This window comes from Branchiostoma lanceolatum, chromosome 2 (assembly GCF_035083965.1).
Source record: "Branchiostoma lanceolatum isolate klBraLanc5 chromosome 2, klBraLanc5.hap2, whole genome shotgun sequence".
In the NCBI taxonomy this organism is placed as follows: domain Eukaryota; kingdom Metazoa; phylum Chordata; class Leptocardii; order Amphioxiformes; family Branchiostomatidae; genus Branchiostoma; species Branchiostoma lanceolatum.
The window spans coordinates 17,291,688-17,313,809 of NC_089723.1; the positions used below are offsets into that span (position 1 = coordinate 17,291,688).

General features: G+C 42.6%; 4 protein-coding genes across 5 annotated transcripts in view; 2 read left to right on the plus strand and 2 right to left on the minus strand.

The window, feature by feature from the left end:
• The first annotated feature begins 318 nt into the window (after positions 1-318).
• On the plus strand, positions 319-4,450 carry LOC136426883 (ectonucleotide pyrophosphatase/phosphodiesterase family member 3-like). The gene is made up of 9 exons (XM_066415604.1): positions 319-388; positions 562-634; positions 1,767-1,875; positions 2,160-2,203; positions 2,329-2,416; positions 3,134-3,165; positions 3,648-3,772; positions 4,153-4,219; positions 4,355-4,450. The coding sequence occupies exons 3-9, from the start codon at positions 1,779-1,781 to the stop codon at positions 4,448-4,450; spliced, it is 549 nt and encodes a 182-aa protein (XP_066271701.1). The 5' UTR covers positions 319-388; positions 562-634; positions 1,767-1,778.
• Positions 4,451-4,630: 180 nt separating this feature from the next.
• On the plus strand, positions 4,631-8,644 carry LOC136427667 (venom phosphodiesterase 2-like). 2 transcript variants are annotated; one of them, XM_066416713.1, is made up of 8 exons: positions 4,631-4,818; positions 4,994-5,045; positions 5,289-5,437; positions 5,873-6,017; positions 6,236-6,316; positions 6,557-6,689; positions 7,016-7,184; positions 7,637-8,644. In XM_066416713.1, exons 1-8 carry the CDS (start codon positions 4,741-4,743, stop codon positions 7,787-7,789), a joined length of 960 nt encoding a protein of 319 aa, XP_066272810.1. In that variant the 5' UTR covers positions 4,631-4,740; the 3' UTR covers positions 7,790-8,644. The 2 variants fall into 2 exon arrangements, with proteins under 2 accessions (XP_066272810.1, XP_066272811.1); XM_066416714.1 differs by having other exon boundaries at positions 5,888-6,017.
• An 842-nt stretch (positions 8,645-9,486) lies between these two features.
• LOC136427668 (folate receptor alpha-like) lies at positions 9,487-13,534 on the minus strand. The gene is made up of 4 exons (XM_066416715.1): positions 13,414-13,534; positions 11,906-12,174; positions 10,724-10,934; positions 9,487-10,427 (listed from the first exon to the last, which is right to left on the minus strand). Exons 2-4 carry the CDS (start codon positions 12,167-12,169, stop codon positions 10,192-10,194), a joined length of 711 nt encoding a protein of 236 aa, XP_066272812.1. The 5' UTR covers positions 12,170-12,174; positions 13,414-13,534; the 3' UTR covers positions 9,487-10,191.
• A 237-nt stretch (positions 13,535-13,771) lies between these two features.
• LOC136426885 (coiled-coil and C2 domain-containing protein 2A-like) overlaps positions 13,772-22,122 on the minus strand; it is a 32,181-nt gene continuing 23,830 nt past the window's right edge. The window contains exons 27-34 of the mRNA XM_066415605.1: positions 21,695-21,791; positions 20,487-20,585; positions 19,669-20,046; positions 19,284-19,373; positions 18,841-18,981; positions 17,864-18,156; positions 16,729-16,906; positions 13,772-15,761 (exon numbers count right to left, since the gene is read on the minus strand). Coding sequence (XP_066271702.1) covers positions 15,573-15,761; positions 16,729-16,906; positions 17,864-18,156; positions 18,841-18,981; positions 19,284-19,373; positions 19,669-20,046; positions 20,487-20,585; positions 21,695-21,791 — 1,465 coding nt within the window. The 3' untranslated portion in view covers positions 13,772-15,572. The remainder of the gene's footprint in view (positions 15,762-16,728; positions 16,907-17,863; positions 18,157-18,840; positions 18,982-19,283; positions 19,374-19,668; positions 20,047-20,486; positions 20,586-21,694; positions 21,792-22,122) is intronic.

Here is a 22,122-nt window from a genome sequence, read left to right on the forward strand (position 1 = left end):
CAGTTTTAACGTCTCCGTTTTTCATGTTCAGTTGTGGAACACAGTGGAGCAGCAGGGACTGAAGGCGGCCACGTACTTCTGGCCGGGGTCAGATGTGGACATCCAAGGCATGCGGCCAACCCACTATTACGACTACGATGGGTACTTATAACATCACTCTACACTATATGATCCTATATGAACTTTCCTTTTTGTTGCCTAATGCTGATGTGATATTTGTGATTATCACATAGCTGTTCTTTTTCGGATTGCCAATGGGATATCGGTTATACCTTGCTGTAGCTTTATGCTACTTGTACTTATCAGATTATCATTATCGCAGGGCCGTACCAGATGAAGATAGGATAGACCAAACACTGCAGTGGCTAGAACTGCCTCAAAATGAACGGTAGGTTCGCTCCTTTCTGATTGATGTGTATATTGGCTTTTAAGATTAACCCATGCAAATGTTAAAATCTAACTATAAAGTTGTTTTCTTCACTGTTTCTGGGTGTCTTTAATTTCTTCAACATCTGTACTTTTTCGTAGATCTAACCGTAGATTTTATTACTTGATCTGCAGACCGAGTCTGCTCATTACGTACTTTAACCAGCCTGACCTGGCGGGTCATCAGGAGGGGCCGGACAGCGAAGCCGTAAGTAGGAACTATTCTCCAAGCAGAGGTTTCGGTCGAGAGGGCTAGGAGTGGCCGCGATTTTGAACGGAGAGAGTGAAACGTTTAAAAATCGTGGCCACTCCTAGTCCTATCGAACCTCCGCTTGGAGAATAGTAGGAACCAGAAAAATAGCCAGTAGTCTTCATTAAGGGTGGCGTTATGATATTGCTGTAGTTGATTATGTGTAGTTTTCTGATCACTGCTGGTCGACCAACGTCGTTGAAACCGGGTGTCATCAGAGCACAGTAGCGATCAGAAAACTTTTTGAAGTCTTGCAGTAAGGCCACAGCAAGTAAATTTTATGGATGACATCCTCCGCAGACTCCAAAATTAAGGAGATAGGGCGAAAAAAAACAAGGCGGGTAAAAAAAAACAAGATTCCTATATTTTCAAATTTTGAGATCATAAGTCTTGTTAAACAAGAATTGAGGCGACGAAATATGATATCATGACCAACAGGTATTCAACCAATGAGGTTTCATATATAATATAAAACTTCCTTGATCTAATGTAAACATGTCCTTGTAGATGTGTATTCATCTCAATATGATAACTACAACAAACGCAGAAAAGAGCTTGTTGTACCATCATCAGTTCTGAAGCAACTACTGGGAATTTATATGCGATGAAACACCCTGTGTAATACAGCTCAATTAACTAGACCCCCCCCATTATTTATATAATGTCCTTGCTAGAACAAATGCAGAAAACAGCTTGTTATTATACCATTATGGGTAGGAAGTACACTGGGTATTCATATGCAATAAAACACCTTAGACTGTCAACGTTTACGACATATTTGCCAATTTTTGGCATGTTGACCACCGTCGGAGGGCAATGAAATTTCTTGTTTTTTATTTCAAAATCAGGCGAAAATTAATGAGCGCGCTGATGTCATCCATAAAAATTACTTGCTGTGGCCTAAGATACAAATTCAAAGCGTCGGCAACAGAGCTTGCTATTAAGGCTACATAAAAGCTTGTGTTATACGTTAACTTAAGCCACATGTTCGTGCCCGATAGAATATCACATTATTAGTGCGTTGTACCAAGACATCTAACATTTAACATCGTTTCTTCAACTAACGTTCTGCTTTGTTGAACACCATCAGGTGAACAAGGAGATGATGCATGTGGATGCGATGATGGGCCGCTTGATGGACGGTCTGCTCGCCCGGAACCTGTCGGACTGCGTCAATGTGGTGGTGGTGGCAGATCATGGTAAACCGTCATAAAAACTGTATTAAAACATATCAACATTTGTCAGATAGAAGCCACCCAAGTGCGCTTGAGACAGTGTCCGTTGTTGTAAAAGAGAACGAAAGAACACTATTTGAAACTACAACGTTCTGTATCACGTAGCTCTCTCTGTACGTGTGTGTGAAACTGTCGTCGGGATATGGAAGTGTACATGTTTTTGTTATGAAGTCACAATCGTCATCTAGTCTTGATGATATATTTTGCCCACAGAATCGATCATTATCACGTCGTTGCTCATTTTTTAGGTATGACGCCAACAAGCTGCGACAGAGTTGTTTACCTGGAGGACGTGAGTTAACTTTCATTAAGTCACAAAAGTAATGTATCATTCACCAATGCATTTACTTGGAAAAAAATTAAAGCTGGGCATTTTCGGCTGAATTTTCATCAGACTATCTTAATGTCGTGTTGCAGTTGATGGACATCAGCCCGCTGTATGTGTCACGTGATGGCACGCTCATGCGCGTGACGAGGTCCTTCTACGCACCGGAATCTTACGTCTGTAAGTACCACCGGAATCTTATGTCTGTAAGTACCACCGAAATCTTATGTCTGTAAGTACCACCGGAATCTTATGTCTGTAAGTACCACCGGAATCTTATGTCTGTAAGTACCACCGGAATCTTATGTCTGTAAGTACCACCGGAATCTTATGTCTGTAAGTACCACCGGAATCTTATGTCTGTAAGTACCACCGGAATCTTATGTCTGTAAGTACCACCGAAATCTTATGTCTGTAAGTACCACCGGAATCTTATGTCTGTAAGTACCACCGGAATCTTATGTCTGTAAGTACCACCGGAATCTTATGTCTGTAAGTACCACCGGAATCTTATGTCTGTAAGTACCACCGGAATCTTATGTCTGTAAGTACCACCGGAATCTTATGTCTGTAAGTACCACCGGAATCTTATGTCTGTAAGTACCACCGGAATCTTATGTCTGTAAGTACCACCGGAATCTTATGTCTGTAAGTACCACCGGAATCTTATGTCTGTAAGTACCGTGCCACCAAATACATGACCCTCTATCTCAACTGTATCTTCATCTCCGCCAAACGAAAAGGAAAAGTTTGACATACTATCTTGCGTTTATAACGCGGTTGTCTTTAGCTACATGTAGCGTTACATTGCAATTGGATACTAACGAAAGCATTATATGCTTGAAGTAGACACCAACTCCGGAAAAGAAAGGTAAAATGCACCTCTTTGCATTTCAGGGGATCCCGATGGATTGGTCAAGAATTTGACGGTCAGTCTTCCATCCCTCCATATTTAGCGAAAGATAAACCTTCTTTCTAGACATTGATGAGTGTTAAGAATAATTTCAAAATTATAGATTATATTGCAATATTTACCCAGTGTCACTATGCGCGATCTTGTTGGCGAACATTTGTGGGGTCGTGTGGCGTAACGGCAGGGTCTTCGACTCAGAACCAAGAGGTCCCGAGTTCGAATTCCCCTGATGCCACCGATGTTGTGCCCTTGGGAAAGGCATTTTACACGTCCAGGTACTTGTATAAAGATAAAAATGGGTATGTTGTTATCTGTACGTGGCACTGTTAATATAGGTTGTAGAAGCTTGAGTGCAGTGTCATGTCGTCCTTGTCTGTCAAAAACCGAAGTAAAAAAAAAAGAACAAAAACCGCAACCCTACATGTACCAAAGTCTTCCACCAGTACCTGCCACCAGTTTTCCATTGGCAATCATTCCAAGTTCCCTTTCTTTCCACAGTGCGTCGATGACCACTTCATGCCCCACACTAAGCAGGCCGGTCTGCCCAAGCGGCTGCACTACGCCAACAACCGCAGGATCGAGGACGTAGTGTGCACGGTGGAGGACGAGTGGCTGTTCGCAAGGTGGGAGGGTTTGTTCTCTCCTTCCTGTCCGTTATCTGTAATGAACACCCAAGGGACTTGAAGAAAATGGTCATATAAGACAGGTGGCCACTGTTGACAGGATCCTTTATGCTCAGGATCAATGGGAAAGATAATCTAAGGAACGACCGAAAACTGGCCACAGTAATACAGGTTTGACTGCATTTGAATGCACTTTCAGGACAGTTACTCGCGAAAGGTATGATTGCTTATTTTTGTCCCACTTGCAGTACACATCGGGTGCTTATTACACATTACGTGAGTTAGGGGGGGGGCTAAATGACACGTAGTAGTAATGACTAGTATACAAATTTGAACTGGCTTCACCCTATACATTACAAGTATAACGTTACATTTTTCAGGACCCACAGTTTTAGGTACTGTGACGGTGGCGAACATGGGTACGACAACGACTTCAGAAACATGTCGGTATGTGCTGTGTTGTTCGTTTTTCACGGTTTCAGCTTACAAATATCTATTGAGGCATTCACATAAATCTGACGCATCTTTTCAAAGTGTCATAAGAAACAATATGTCATCTAGTCTTTCTTCCTTCCTTTGTAGGCTTTGTTTATTGCTTACGGACCCGCCTTCCACCAAGGTCTAGTGGTTGAGCCCTTTGGCAATATTGAGCTGTACAACATGTTTACCGGTACGTAATACTATGCTTCTTAAACACTTCAGCAGCAATTTCATGACATTTATCATGATTTATGACGGATGCCTGACAAAAAATTGATTTGTATTGTCCAGTGCTAGATGTTCGAATTCAGCTCTATTACAAAATTCGGTGTAGTCCATCGTAATGTGTCTGTGTCTCTCTTCCCTTCGTCCTTCCAGACATATTGGGCGTAATTCCAGTCCCAAACAACGGCACCAGGGGCAGTCTGAACCACTTTCTGAGGCAGCCCAGGGCAATCCCGCCCCAGGAAGACGGCTTGGCCCCTACGATGACGTGTTCCTTTCCCGATACCGTGTCAGACTACGACTCTATCCTCGACACGACCATGTCGGGATGCTTGTGCAACGTGAGTAGTCATAAGCCATTTCAGCATTCCATTACCGTACAAACAATCAACCAAGAAACGAAGCTAACTATTTATACAAATGAAATAGATCAATCATCTAACGTTAGTTGGCTATTGCAGTTCATATTATGATATACCCGAAGCCTCATGATGTCATTGTGTGTTGTGTCCTCAGGTGCCCCAGTGGAGAACGTATGACCAAAGTCTCAACCTGACTGATTCAGAAGGTAACAGCTACAACTTATAGTTAAATATCGTTTTCTTCATCTGCACGTTTCAGCCACTTATCTCTTTATAGCACAATTGACTTGCTCTGTGCTATGAAGAGCAGCCTATAGATACCGGGTGGCCTTTGATACTGGTTGGCCTTTTTGATACTGCCTTGCCACCGATAGATCTGCTTGGAGATTATATAGATACATGCTTAAAGAAATCTTTGATTACTGAGTTTAAATGTCGTGTCCCTACAGTCTCGCAGTATCAGCAACTCCACCTACCGACCGGGACACCCCAGAACAGCTTCACCCCCGACTACTGTGTCCTGACAACGTCCAACTACGTCACAAGTTTCTCCCAGCAGTACGTCATGCCCATGTGGACGGCGTTCACACTGGAACAAGTAGGCAGAATAGATTGGATCTATCGTTCGTCATTAAGATACCTTGAGAGATCAGTGTATACCAAAGACGAATTGATGAGTGGGATATAAGCATGATCCGGCATGACGTCGTGACACTGCACTTAAGTTCGCGTGGTTTTTATTTCTCGGTAGGGAAAAAAATGGAGTGTTCGCGGTGGTTTTAGGTTCGCGTTTGAAACAATAGTAGCGCTACAGTCATAGGTGGGCAAAAAGTTCGCGCTGAAGATTTCAGCTCGAAAACCGAGAACATAAATCCACCGCGAACATTTCTGCTGAAATATCATCTGCTTTCTCAATTTACCTATTAATTTAATCAATTTAAATCCCCCTCGTTTCATTGTAAACTACCGACAGATTCGTCTCTATCACAAATGTACGTAGCAAGATAATGTGATTCTTAACTTCTAACACAAGGCGGCTTCCGTCCAGACCACCCAGGGCCTCTCGTCTGAGACCGCTGACTGCCTCCGGACAGATGTTCGACTACCGGCGGGCCAAGCGGCCTCCTGCTCCGAGTACGAGAACGCGAGTCTATCCACGGGGTTTCTCTATCCACCAGGTGAGTCATATCTTACCTGGTTCTTCAACGTGCCAAATCCTTGGAGCATTTGATGGATATGATCTAATACACAGTACAACAGGATCACCTAGCACCAATCAGTTATTGGCTCAGTATGTTCAAACAGAGCCACCATGGACAGATTCTCAAAGATCTGTGTTAATAGTCTGTAAATACACTGACTCTATAAATCAATTTTCCTTCTATCTCCCCACCAGGTTTGAGTGACGACATCTCGGGACAGATGGAAGCCTTGGTCATGTCGAACGTTGTACCGCAGTACCTGGGCTTCAAGGAAGGTATGAGGATATTTTGGCTATCATGTGCCGGTATCTAAATAAGAAAGGTTAAAAGAGAAATCTTCAAGCTTTCGAATGTCTTGTTCTCAGTGACCTTGTTCTACCTTCCACACCGACCATCTCTAAACCAGTACAGCTGCTTGAAGATCAATAAGTCCAATAAGCATGTGATTCAAAGATCCCGTTGCATGTCTTTGCTGCAAAAATGATAAGGGCATATACCACTTTACCATTTTGTAGGCATTTGGAACTTCACCATGGGCCTAGTCGCCAGCTGGGCACAAACGTACCAAGGCGTCCATGTCGTCACCGGGCCCATATTTGACTACAACTTTGATGGGGTGAGGGACAACGTCACTGCCGACTACATGAGGTCGGTAGATTCTCTTCTCACTTAGATTACTTGCACCTTGTATTCAGCTGTGAATCATGTAGTCGCCTAGTTCTCGACTAAGGCCCGATTTACACACAACTTTTCGGAGTCGACTCGGGGCGGTGTGTAAAGGAGCTTTGGGCTGCTTTCCTACTAGAAAAATATATTTGAGTCGCCTAGGCTCCTTGCACAGTCCTGAGTCGACTCGACTAACTATTAAACTGTGGTAGCATTATTTGTGTTTCTTTATTTGATTAGGACGTTCCTAGTTCATGTTCTCGTCCCACGACTCTTGATCTTACACAGCATTTGACATATTTGCGCAGGTTTGTTGATGACACTGCAACAGGTGTGCCCACCAGGATCCCGCTGCCCACACACTACTTCGTGACCGTCACCAGATGTGATGGGAGCAGCCTACCTACAGACAGGTGTCCCAGGTGGCAGGTGGTGTCTTTCATCCTGCCGCACGCAGACAGCACACCTACCTGTATGGTAAAGGTTTTCCTTTGTGGAAAGTCGATATTTACAAAAAAAGTTATAGTTATGCGCGTTGGTTCTTTCGTTCAGACGGTGACCCTTGTATGTAGTGCCTATCGGCACACAGGGCAGCAAGTTTCTTTGTAATTTCAGTTTCAGTTTTTTTTACACATTGCAGTGGTCGATACATGATTTAACAATAGTATTAGCATGAATGTTCACCTGTGTCGGTAGTTAACAGAGCTAAAACTTTGTTCCGCTTACTTAGGCGGTTGCATAGATTGCATATGCATTGTATAATGTTTGATAGTAGTGTATCAATTGAAATTTCAAAATCAGTTGAGATTTTAATTTTTGGTGTTAGATACTCTGTACAATGCAACAACTGTGTTTGAAGAAAGATCATGCTTCACGACATCGTGCACGTGACGACAGACAAACGTTGGAAACATTTTGTTCCTCTGCAGCCCCCGCGGGAGTACCTGTCCATGCACGTGGCACGTGTGAAGGACGTGGAGCTGCTGACAGGCCTGACGTTCTACCGGGACCTCCCCGTCACCGAGGCCATCCGACTCAAGATCCACCTGCCCGAAGCTCAGGACCTCTGGGCCTGGGCATAGGCACAGATGCGGGGCTGTAGTTCACTAGCCTGAGTATCATCCCGGTTAGTTCCAGGCTCAATAATAATAATGTTTTTTATTGGTCAGAAATTACCCGCAATGGCCGTCTTTCTAGCGCTGAATTGATGCAGGTTTCACACACTACACAACATATATAATATCTTATCCACACTTGCATTTTGTGGAACTGTCGCAAGGGTCTGGGCGGCTGCCATTCGGCGCCACCAGGTGACCTCAATACGACTTTCCCCAACCGAAGTCAGGTACCCATTTACACCTGGGTGGAGTGAGGAAAGTCGTGTAAAGTGCCTTTCCCAAGGGCACAAGATCGGTGACATGACAGGATTCGAAGTCGGGACCTCTTGGTTCTGAGTCGACGCTCTGCCGTTGCGCCACACGACCCCAACCAATCTGGTTGGTGAAGGTAGAACCTGAAACTAACCAAGATGACACAGGCTAGAAGTTTACATGCTTTGAATAGTAACGGGCAGGAACATGTGTAGGTGTTTACTTCAGTCAGTCCTTCTGTCGATCTAAACCGCCAACCAGTTTGGAACGCAAGGCGTCCGTATTCAGTTCTTGTGTTATCATGCCCCCTTCCTTGTAGTCATTAGATAGGATTTAACTCTAACTTTCTGAAGAGACCAATCCTATCTATGTATTGTGGACGGTAAAGGTGTCGCTGTGACTTTGCTGTCTTGCTGCATTTCGGGTTGTAAAAATTCAATGAATTGAAATAAATCTATGCGTGCTGTGATTGTAACTTTCATGCAAAGTGTGGTAAAGCACATTGTAAAGTGGCCATTCCAATCCACATAAGTAAGTATACATATATATAAAGAGGACGGTGTGCATATGGTTCCTTTATCATATTAAATATTACCATTTGACAACGTAATATTACCATTTGACAACGTAATATTACCATTTGACAACGTACTTTGACAGTTGTGTGCAGTTTTACTGAATAATGACTGCATGTCCGTACCCAAATCCTTGTTGGATTGTAGCTGCTATTGCTGATACTTCGGCCTCATTTCCAATCAGGAGCCTGGCCGGGCAGCTTGTGGGAACGAAAAATATGATACAAAAGACAACAAAAGACACAAAACGTAAAAAAATACTCCTAACGTTTTGTGTATTTTGCTTGATATGCATCTTTTATTTTTCATTGTCGTAAACAGCCCGGCCGGGCCCCGGATTGGAAATGAGACCGAAGCATTGATGAGGTTGTCTTCATTTGTGTGGTTGACCATGTTATTTGGACTTGTTCAAAGGTAGAGATATGGGCTAGTTGAGCAAGAAATTATTCTGAAGTGTACATGTGTGTTGTACGAGATGTTTTGACACAATCTGTATTGTTCACAAACAATTAAGCAGTGTAGGCATAGGGTTATTTAGTTTAGCTGTGGATATTGTAACATAACATAGCAAAACCGAATATATGCGCTTTTTCTGATCTATTCAAAAGTTTACATGTGTCTTTTTTCCCTGACTTATGCTTAAAACAATATTTCCAGGACTGGCATTTGTGTGTAACGCCATGTCTTAAAGAAGACAAAAAACTCAGTACGTTCATCTTTTGAAACATGCCTTTTAATTAATAAGTTTAATGCAAATTCATGCCCGTAGGCTAATTGCATGTTGACAACAATGTCGGAGTACAAATGTGTCCATCAGTTTGCTTTCTTTTGAGGTAAGTGTAAGTGCTTTATCGACGCAGATGTTCAGATCATATTAGTTGCCTTTAATAAAAGCCTTTGGAAGAATTCAGTTTCTGTCAACATGCGTGTCGTGTACCTTCTGTCAAGCCCCCATTCCACAAGACGGCGATCTCGCTGCGACAGTATAATCGTTTTTGGTAACCGGTTCTTTCGCTACATTGTCAGTTCGCTACAGTCGATTCGCTACATGGCATACATTGTTTGACTATAATTCCATATCGGTAGATAACTGGAATTTCATTCTTGCAGAGAAAATCCGTACCTAAAATGCACGCGTATTTGAAATACGTTTTTGAATCCCTACACACGCTATATGGAACGTAACCACCTCCGTATGAAAATCATCTGGCTCACACCTTCATGCGGCCGAAAAATGTTCCGCGAATGTCCGATCCCTTTCATTGACAACACGTGTTTGTACTAAAACCATTTCTTAGGATACTAGTCTATCTGGAGAAATAACATTCAAATGTAGCGATAGAACGTGTACCATGTAGCGAAAGAACTCTGTGCCGTGTAGCGAAACGACTTGCCATGTAGCGAAAAGTACTGTAGCGAACTGACAATGTAGCGAAACAACCTGTAACCTCGTTTTTACAGCTATTGTAAAATCATTTAGGTCGCACCGCGGTCGCCGCCCTAGTGGAATATGAGTTTAACAAACCATGGGTCCATGGATCACTGGGAAAACCAGCCAAGAATGGACTTGATACTGTTGATGAAATCAGACAGATAGTCTCTGCCCGCCTCCCCGTAGTAGCACCCCTGGCCGTAGGCGCAGAACAGGTCGTTCCTGCAGGCGGTCCACCAGGCGTCACAGTAGTCGGCACGAATCGGCATTCCATGGATCTGCCACTTGTTGTGCTCGGGATTGGACTCGTCGAAATCCTTGTCAGAGATTTTGCGGTAAAGACCTTGGGAGTGAAGGGGGCATCGTTTAATTCCAATGACAAAATAACAATAGTTGAATAGAATCTCTTTGCTTAAAACAACAACTCTTTTCAAGTGATGAACCTATTGTGGGACACTAGGATCAGCTTTTTCAGCGAATCGCACAGTATTTGCATTTTATATGTTGCTTACCTATTCTGCCCTTGACCTCCTTTATATTTTTCTGATGCACAAAAGTAAAAACGGGAGTGAGATCATTGAAGGCATTCACTTTTATTGAAAATAGTGGTATTGATAGAGAATAACTAAGTAACGTTACCTGCATTTGGTTCACACTCGTAGAAGCACGCTTCCTGCACGAAGAAGCGCTCGCATGCAGACGACAGGGCCCCGCAGCGGTCCCACCGCCACTCAGGCCCGTAGTTCTGGTTGATCTTCAGCGGGTAGGGGACTGTCTCCTGGCGGCAGCAGGCGCGGTTCTTCCACGGGTGGCACTCCGTGAAGTTATCGGGCTCAGGACCGGGAACGGCCTGTCGAAAAGTAAAGATACTAGTAAAACAAGATTGGCAATGGAAAAAAAGACATTGCCATGGCGACGGTTGTTGTTGTGGGTGATGTGTTAATGTAATATGTCTATGGCACTGTAAATTGGTGTTGTTCATACTGGATATCCAAAGAAGATGTCTATGGTAGCATGTATTGTTCTGTTGTGGTTTGTGTGTTTGTGTGAGTCTGTCTGTCTGTCTGTCTGTCTGTCAGGAATTTCCAACTCTAGCAACAGGTTGGAATGTTACTTCCTGCCGTGGACTTTGCCCCAAAGGGTTGGAATGTAACCTCCTGCTTTGGACATTGACCCCAGCTGCCTGGATGACCTACTTTAACAACATGCCAGTGTAGTGCCCCAGGGGGCCTAGATGACCTGCATACCAATGGAATACCAGAAGGGGCATGGAATACCCACATTCCACCTGAGGTCATGGGGGCTAACATCCAAACATACCAGAGATTACACATGCCTGTGGACAAATTCCTATGCAATTCTAGAATTCTTACAAACAGCACACAATACTATACCATAAGGCTCGAGACTACAAATGCATGTGGAAAAAATTCCTATGCAATTTCTAGAATTCATGCAAACTGCACACAATGCTATAGCATTATGCTCGCCCCTGAGGCGTCGCCAAAAAGACTCTTGAACATAATCAGTAGACCTTTGCAATGTAGTATGTTCGACTTTTGGTGTTGGAAATGGAAACTGTTACTTCAAAGTGAACGCAATCATATCGTTCCAAACTACTGCATGATTGTGTTATAAAAGTACACCTGTGAATATAGTTGCTCATTTTCCAAACAAACTTACGCTAGCTCTCGAGTCTAGACTTTGTTCAACAATCTGTAATCAGTGGCTTAGGTCAAACACCCGTTAACAAACAAACATTGAATGATGAAGCAACTTGAAATCAATTTAAAGAACACCTGCAATGGCGCTCCAGCCCACCTTGTGCAGGTATTGCAGGTGACACTTGTTCGGCGGAGTTTTCCCCAGCTTGTGGGAGACCTTGTCGTTCGGGTTGTCCCGCTCGAAGAACCACATGGTGTAGGCCCGGCTCAGGTCGGTCTCGTACACGAAGGCGCCATCCCACATCTTCTCGCACAGTTCCTTCCCGGACGGGTAGATGTGCTTGATCGGACGGCAGGGGACGTCGCCAGCCACTGCAACTCCGACAACGGCCGCTAGGAGCAGCAGGATCATGGGCGCCATGGTGCCTGTCATTTATCCCAAAAAGATAGGAAACGATATCAGTTAGAGCCCAACATATTTATTGTTATCTCCATGAAAAATGGAGATATAGTTGTGGGTGTATATATGTGTGTGTGTGTGTGTGTGTGTGTGTGTGTGTGTGTGTGTGTGTGTGTGTGTGTGTGTGTGTGTGTGTGTGTGTGTGTGTGTGTGTGTGTGTGTGTGTGTGTGTGTGTGTGTGTGTGTGTGTCTGTCCGTGTGTTTGTGTTTCCTGACTACTTTTATAGTCAGCACAACTACTTTTATAGTCAGCATAACTCAAGAACCTCATGATGGATTAGAATGATATTTGGTATGTGGGCAGGTATTGGGAAGCCGAAAGTAAAGATCGATTTTGGGCCCCCTGGTATGTGACCTTGGTACTGCAGCAGAACTTCAATTGTTTTTATCTTTTGACCTGGACGTGCTATGGTATTTATTTTTTTGGTGGCAGATAGCTTGTGATGTAATGAAGAAGTGGTGTACTCCCTAGCAGCTTTCTCTGGAACTGCAGGGGCGTTATCGTGAAAATCTTCTAAGGAGAAAAACTGAACAAAGGAACGACGGATTTCCATGATATTTAGTACTAGTATGCAGGTAGCTTAGGCAAAGATGTACATAATGAAGTGCAAATTATGCTAATTGGGACTTAATCTGAATAACTAATAATGAAAATCTATATTTGCAGCGTTTCCATTATTAGACTCAAATACATGCATAAACAGAATAGCTCATGGAGATATGAGGTCTCCGAACTCTTGTTTAATTTGTTGCACAAATCTTCCATACAATAAATCACTAATAAAAACTTTACCTTGCGGGGTTACGTTTGTTCACATTGATACCAGCAATATGCAACTGTTATGCCCATTTTCATCTCCATGAAAAATGGAGTTATTGTTTTGGGTGTGTCTGTTTGTTTGTCTGTTTCCGCACTACTCTAGTCAGCATAACTCAAGAACCCCTTGTTCAGATCTGCATTATTTGTAACAGACGTTTGGATCGGATTGACAGAAATGAAAAGTTTGCAGCACAGAGCACAGAACTTGGCACTCATTTCACCATGAGCCGACCTACATACTCGCGTTCGCGTAGATGTTCGCGTTAACGTTATGTCGATTGCTTCTGTCTCCATCTAACGTTAACAATAACAGAATTGTGTCAATTCAAAAGGACTAGCACAGAAAACGACCACAACACTCACAAGGACGCCCGTGTTCACGTACCTTATTAAAAAGAGACAGGGATCGGTGAGGTTGTCTCCGCCTGTGTGATCTAAAACCGTCAGAAAAGTCTGGACATATCTACAGTATTTGTACACGCATGCCTAGACCACCGTTTAGCCCCTGCACAGTCCAAAGGTACAAATAAACAACTTTTAGTGATCTCTGTACAAGTGGTTCGTTTCGTCATTATTTAAACTATCGACAGGAAAAAACAACCTGAGCGACAATTAAGGTTTGCTTAGATAAAATCTACGCTGGTAATCATTGAAGCATACTTCTTCGATCTCACATTTGACTCATTGTAGTAATTCATGTGCAACTCCACAACTTCTATTTTCCAACAAATTTTATTCTTCTATTTACACATAGGCCATATCACCTAAAGAAAATATAAATCTTGAGAAACATATATGTATAATAACTGTACAATTTCTACATAAACATAGAATGTTTTGTCCAGACCATATATTCTTTGGAATTCATCCAAGAAAATATGACAAACATGCTGCAGTAACATTGGTAGCAACCAAACAATGCGATTAATCAATCAGTGCAAAGTTCACCAGAGATACAATTGTTCATACCTCAGCCTGGCAAATATACAAATGTAACAGGTCCCTTTGTCAGCACTGGACAACCAGTATGGAAGTGGTCGTCAGCACAGGGGCTCCAGTACTGAGCCTTTCTTAGTACTGGAATTCCTGTGCTGGGCAGCTTCAGTACTGGGAACCCTCCTGTCAGGACTGGAAACCGAGTGTTGAGACTACAGAAATCTATCTCTTAGTTGTCTTCCTGTAACTACCTATTGTTTGCAAACAAAAACAAGCAGACTTGATTATTTATCCCTATTATTTAGTACTGAATTGTATAGTACAGTAGTATAAAATCCGGGATAAACAAAATAGTCGGGATAGTGGTATTGTGATGGTTTTATCCCATATTTTTGCCAGTAAGAGATTATTAAAACCCCTTATGGTGAAAAGAGGGGATAAGACCCCCGCCATCCCCTCTTTTCACCAGTAACACATTTGGCACAGTGTGATTGTCACTATAATATTAATAAGGTGTGTTGTGAAATAACCTTTAAACTTAAGATAAGTCTTTAAAATATACTGCCACTGTGACAGTACAAGTGTAATTGTAGCACCCACTGTCAGTCAGCTCATATCTTTATCATTTCTATAAACATGTTGTAGATTCATAACACAAGTTTCTGTACATTATTCCTTCTTGGAAAACAATATTATAAACAACATCAGATTTACCACAGAATACAACAAATACTGAATGTATACTATCATATTACACTGGGACTGTTAATCAGCAGAAATTTGAAACAGAAGAGACTACTGTAATGGTAACATTAATAATTAAGGGAAAGGAAAAAAATAATTTTACAACAGTACTAAGGATAAGGAAATTATCCAATGTAGCATGTGAAATAATTATGTGAGAATACATATAAATGTACATTTGCTTCTATAAACTATTATATTGATTTGTTTGGCACGTAAAAAACATAGCAACACATCTATATCAAATTTAACTGAGTAAATGACGTGTGAACACATACTCTACAACTTAAGGGCCATACCAACTTTATGGCGCACACTTCTGCACATAGATACTGACCTTTTCTCATAGATACCCAAGCTTATATATTCAGCAGGTATCGTCAACATAGATGCATACACAAATATAAAACAAAACTCTTTTTTTTGGTGATTGTTACATTCTTTTTATTTGATCCGGAGAAAGTTTTAGAGGTAAGGATATGAAGGAAAAATACCCACAGTCAACATCTTTCTGAATGTATATACAAAGATGAAGGATTGTGCAAGGTGCTGACAACATTATACAAGAGGACATAAGGAAAATGTCCAGACTATGCGTGATGTACAAAATGACTAATAAACTGGTGGACGTACCGACTAATGAGTATCTAATACCAGCTCAGAAAAGGACAAAGAATAGCCATGCCTTTAAGTATCAGACTTTTCAACCTAGGATTGATGTGTTTAAAAATTCGTATTTTCCTAGAACGATCGTAGAGTGGAACTCGTTACAACCAAGTACAGTGGAAGCATCCTCATTAGATAGCTTTAAACAATGCATGCAGTTAGATATGCGAATGTTAGACGTGACAGGTTGTTCGGAAATCATCTCTTCCTGACCAGTGAGGCCACATACACCCAGAGGGACAGGACAGAGTTGGGGTAGGGGTGGATGTGCACGGCCAGCGCAAACTCCACATCCTTGCCCTGCAACTGGTGCACTCCGGTACTGAACACCGCCTCCACAACAGGGTTGTCTTCAGTGTACGGCATCTGCATGGGGAACCCTGACATCTGCAGGGACAGAACACAACACAATCAGTAACCATGTTATCAAGCCATCTGCATGGGGAACCCTGACACCTGCAGGGACACAATAACACAACACAATCTTCAGTAACCATGTCATCACACCATCTGCATGGGGAATCATGACATCTACAGGGACACAACAACACAACACAATCTTCAGTAACCATGTCATCACACCATCTGCATGGAGAAAAATGACATCTGCAGGGACACAACAACACAACACAATCTACAGTAACCATGTCATCACACCATCTGCATGGGGAACCCTGACATCTACAGGGACACAACAATCTTCAGTAACCATGTCATCACACCATCTGCATGGGGAACCCTGACATCTACAGGGACACAACAATCTTCAGTAACCATGTTATCACACCATCTGCATGGAGTACCATGACATCTGCAGGGACACAATAACACAACACAATCTTCAGTAACCATGTCATCACACCATCTGCATGGGGAACCCTGGGCTGACATATACAGGGACACAACATTCTTCAGTAACCATGTCATCACACCATCTGCATGGGGAACCCTGACAGTATACATGGACACAAATACAACACAATCTTCAGTAACACAGACAACACACAAGTACAAAGTACTTGTACTAAATGATTGGTGTGATGAGAGTGTTTGACTTAACTTGAATTGCAACAACACAATACTTGTGGAGCACTAGGCAGCAAGGGCTGGTATCGTGCACCACACATTATATATTCTACACAACACTTGAATACTTAATGCAATGTACTAGATACAATCTAAAACCAATTTCTTCTATTTCTAATACATGTAGTTTCTAGTCTTTGTTCTAGACTTTTAGTCTATGTTCAAACATAAAGACAGGAATATACATTTTTACTTGGCCTCAATGGTGGGGTAAAAAAACAGCACTATTATAAATATCATAAATATTATAGGATAGGAAATTCCTGACCTTGTACGAAGCCAGGATTTGTTCCAGTTCTCTCCTGTGCTCGTCAGCGGTGCCCCTCCCCCCGCTCTGCTCCAACATGGGCAGCAGCCGGCGGAACTTCTGGGTGCAGTGCCGGTTCCAGCGCGTGATGGAGTGGGGGCGCCACTCCATAACTTTGTCTCTCAGCTTCTTCTCAATCCTACATGTAAATTTCACACATTATGTCATAGAGTGATGATGATAGATATACATTTAGTTTCATGTAGGTTTAATATCTAATCGTATTTATCTTAACACTGAGGAGAAAAGGGTCACTCAAATCAAAGGACACTTGGGGACATTTGGGGATAGCCAAGGAATAGGTCATTAATTGGCAAAAAGCTCAGAGTGCACACCCAAAGAAGTGTCTTAATTGCCATGAAGAGCAAAGGAAGCGTTTCAATTAAGACAGACAGTTGACACCAATTTCTGGACAATTTCAAGTCCTTAAAACACAATTTCAAGTCCTTAAAACAAGGAAGCAGTTGACCATAGAGGTCTTGGCCTGGACGTTTCCAGGGGAGGCTACTACTCCAATAAAACTTAACAAAGGTGTTTGATCTCCGACTTTTCTTTGTGAAGGATGTCACAATTACAAAACTGTTGCATTGTCTTATTGTAGTGTGTGTAGTGAACCAACACACAAGAAACATAGCCAGTTAATTTCTGCTAAATCTAAGACAGTATAAATTTTAGAAAGTATGATTTGAAAAGTTTGAAAAATACCTGAAGATTGCCAACAGCAGTACATGTACATGTACCTATCGTAATGGATAATTTCAAATCTATCCTTCTGTTTATGTTCCAGTGCTCATGAATAGTAAATTACAGTTCCTCAATATAGAATAGGATATTTCATGTACATTACTGACCCCCCAATATCCTTTTTCAATTATATCCAAAGAGTTATCAACCTGACAAAACCTTTCATGGATCAGTAGTAGTAACCATTATTTGATTATACTGCTGCTGGGGTCCCTGACACAGGGGTGGGCAGCAGCTGGCTAGTCTTCACACCACACTTCCAAGCGGCTCTATCCAGGGGGTTCCTACTGGTTAGGCTGCACACCAATGAATACTGTATAGAATATTTTGAAATCTGAGGTGTGGAACTGACCTATCCTGCAGGTTTGCCACGTAGTCCTTGTCCGTTGGCAGATAGACCAGCTGGTCGGGCTGTATACTGGACAGGCCGGGGTTCGGGTAGCTGCGGCTGAAGAACGGCTTCCACTGCGCCTCCTTGGTGGTGTCAAAGTTCATCCTGGCGGCGGCGGCGTACTCCTGCACGTTGGCCCAGATGTTGTCCTGGTTGATGAGGCAGCCGACGGACTGCATGGGGCAGAACGGGTCGTGCTGGTTGAAGAACTCCCCGGAGCTGGGGTTCCACAGGAGGTAGTCACCGCTGGACTCCTGCAGAAGGGAAGGAGGCCGTGTTAGCAGGTATAAATTTGTATCCATGCTATCCTTGCCCAATACATGTACATGTAAGTCTGTATCTGTACATATATGTGGGCGGTACAACTGCCCCTTGTCATAACACACCGGCTTCGCCGGCAAGTGGCAGCTGGTTATATTACACTGAACAACCTCTCAGACCTATCATTTGCACATCTAGCTGTAAGCGTTGTTTAAAGCTATCTCATGAGGATGCTCCTACAGTACAGTACGAGTTCCACTCTGCAATAGTTCTAGGGAAAAACAACTGTTCTTAACACCTCAGCTCTGGGTCGATAACTCTGGCTTTTGAAGGCATGACCATTTGTCACTTTAAGTCAAGAGGAGGGTGGGTTCTTCATTTCTGTCTTGGTCAAACAACAACTCAAAGTTTTTTTTCTCATTCGAAAGATGCATATCAACAATAGCACAACCACAGTTTTGGTCCAGACTCCCTAGTGAGCTAAATTATTCTTCATTGTTTTGTTTTTCATTCCTTCATTCTGCAGCTAACTTTGAATAGTAAAGTCATTATTTTTCTCTTGTACATGTAGTTCTTTCAGCAGGAAGTCTGAACAATGTTTCTATAAGCATTTAAAGAACAGAATGTTTTTCAAATGAACACAGAAACAGACAATCATTGTCCTATCTACCACGTACATGTGTCAGGACGTATGCCGTGGGTCCCTCTGGCACAGCGGACCCCAGTAACACCCAGGCCTTCTTCCCCATGTGGAGGAAGTAGTTACACAGCAACACTGCATGCTCCTCCTCATCCCCTGACAACATCTGAAGAAATTGCTGGAAGGGAAAACAACATAATAGAATTAGATAGTCTAGATGTTATTTAGTTTTCTCTTCACATAAGGAAATCAGCAAACAAGTGCCATACTCAGCTACAATTGTACCAATCTAAGACTTTTGTGCAACTGCTTTTTACGTATAGTACTGAAGGTGGGATTGACAACAAATTTTTACTGTATGTTTTCAGTAATATTTCAAATCCTGTCAACAAAATACATTATGTAACATTATTCTGCACTTGAAAGAAAAGGGATCATTTGGATGCTACGAAAGGTGCAGTTTCTGTGATGCCGACTCACGTCACATGTACTCCAGATGTCACAAATCCCTGCGAACAGCGTGGAGTCAGAGATGAAGGGGATCAATGACACAAACCTTGCCACACGCTCCTGTAAGTAATGATGTTGGCATGTTGGTTTTAACAGTACAAAAATAAATCACAGAAAGAATATTATCTTCTGCAAATACAATGTAGTGGTGTGGGCTCGAACAAAGTTTTAAACGGGAACTAGTACTGTGCGGCTACAGTGTCTTTATTGAAGATATGGCGTGAGTGTGTACAGTTGGCTTGAGGTTGTCTATTACTCTTTGCCTATCTTTGACAAATAAGGTTTAAGGGAAAGCATAGATTGTGTACAGTTGTGACAGTTAAGTAATGGATCTAACAAAGAAACCAACACCTACAGAATTCTGTCTTGTATCAGCATTGCTGTCGATCAGCTCATCCGGCGGCCGCAGCGGCTGGATGAACCTGGTCACGAACACAGACTTCCCGTTAATGTCCGTCACCGTGGTGGAGATGTTCCGCTTCGGTTTGAACCGGTTCTCGATCTCGCCCTGCCACTTCTCGGCCTGGAACAGCAGCTTCTCATCCTCCTGGCTGTCAAACTTCTCCTTGAGTGGCTCGAGTGGCGTGAGGGCCGGCTCGATGGTGATGAACAGGGTCAGGTACGTGTGCTCGTTCCCGCCCATCTGCAGGTCAAGGCCCTCCGACCCGCCGCCGCCCCCACGCTTGTAACCTAGCAACACGGGAGGGGCCTCCACTCTGAACGTGCCATCAATCTGCAAAAGAAGAGGAACTCTTTATTTACAACAGGAAGCATAGGAAGCATATCTATCAAAATGATGCAATGCCCAATTATGTTACTGTAAATGCAGAAATATTGGGGGGATTTCATTTTGCGGTAGGGAGAAAATGGAGTGTTCCCGGTGGTTTTGAGTTCGCGTTTAAAACAATCGTAGCGCTACAGTCACACTATGGAATGGCTTTTTGCGGTGGTTTTAAGGTTGCAGTAAAGAGTTCACGGCGAAAACCGTGAACATAAAACCATGGCAAATATTTCTGCATTTACAGTTATTTTTTCTATCTCTTTCATCTGGTGACTTTTTCATCAATGATTATATTTCAGCTTTGAGCTGTTGTTGACTGCAATATGTAAATCAAGAGAAAGACCAGGAATCCCTTTATGGGAAAGCATGGATGAAACTGGCATTGGCTTTACCTGGGACTGGAAGTAGATGGTGGAGAAGGGAATACGGATGGACCCGAGCCAGTGGCGCTCGATCCTGCGGTGAATGTCCGTTTCTCGCTGTCGGTCATCCTGCATGGAAATTTAGCGAGTATGGGGAACATTGAGAACACTGAGAACATTGAGAACACTGAGAACATTGAGAATACCAAGAACATTGAGAACACTGTAGGTGTGGCATTGAAGGAACCAAACAGCATTACTTGATGCTTGGCTTGCTAAGTGAAAACATTCGAATTATGTGTACATATCTAAATTTAACGCATGCACCTTGACACCTTGACCTTAGCTATACTTTGTTCTGCAAGCACAAAATATGATTGTATTCCAATCACCAAACCAAACTCTATCAAACGTAGGAGACTGACATTCTGGTATGTAAAATGTAGTCATTGATGTGTTCTTGCATGCTCCAACATAACACATTTTTACCAATTACGCACGGTGACATCAGAATACTAGTACTTAGTAATGTGAGTGTGTGTTTGTAAGTTTGTACAACACAAAAAGTGTGATAGCAAATTTTCATGTCCATGTCGAAAACTGAAGGAATATAGCAACACAGAAAGGTAGGAAAAAGTGTCAATGACCCAGTCTCAGGGCTTGTCTCACTAACTACAGTAGCCAACTCACCAGTGAAGTCTGACAGGTGCAGTGCATGTTAAACAGACCAAGATGTTACAGCGCAGTTATTACAGTCAATGCACTAGCGCTCAAGCAAAATGTAGAGCTGCTACAGTTGTCTAGATCTTAGCATTACTACAGAAAGCCATTTACATGTATGTGGCATTGTCAATGTAAGCTTTTTAGCTGAACATACGTCATACCAAACAATTTTGCAAGAACGCAGTTGCTAATGAAATCTAGAAATGGGCGCACTATATACTAAAGGTATAAAGGAAGCTGCAAGTCTTTTGTGATTAATATTGTCACTATGACATGGTAATAGTGCCAGTGACAGGCCCAGTCATGTTTCCACTCCCTGTGTAACATTGGTGTAAACAAACACACCTCAAAACATCAAGGGGCCCCATGTTAGAAACCTGCAGAATTCCATCACCCTTTTTACTTGTTTTTAGTACTGATTCACCATACAGATGTTTTTCATACTAGCGTTACTTTGCAGTTTGCGTTACAAACTTGCTCGCTATTCTGTCCATGTGATTAAAACTAGCACCCACCTCGAGAATGTCGATCACCAGCTCATCAAACACATTGATGAAGAGAGTGTCATCCAAGGTTTGCAAGTTGCTGGGAGAGTAGTCATTGTTTGGTACCCTGTACAGAGAAATCATATAAGGTAATGCTGTACGGTAGTCTTGTATCTGTAAATTCAGAAAAATTTGCGGTGGTTTTATGTTCATAGTTTTTGCAGGACCATTTCACTGCGAACTTAAAACCACCGCGGACATTTTTTTCAATACTGTAGCAGTACGTGACTTAGCGCTGCCGCGAACTTTAAACCATCGCGAACACCCCATTTCCCATTAGAGCAAAATAAAAACCACGCAAACTTAAATGCATTTACAGTATTTCCCAATGATACTCTGAGCTAGGACCTTTTTCATGTCCCTAGCCTACCTTGGTAAACCTTGATATGATGTAATTA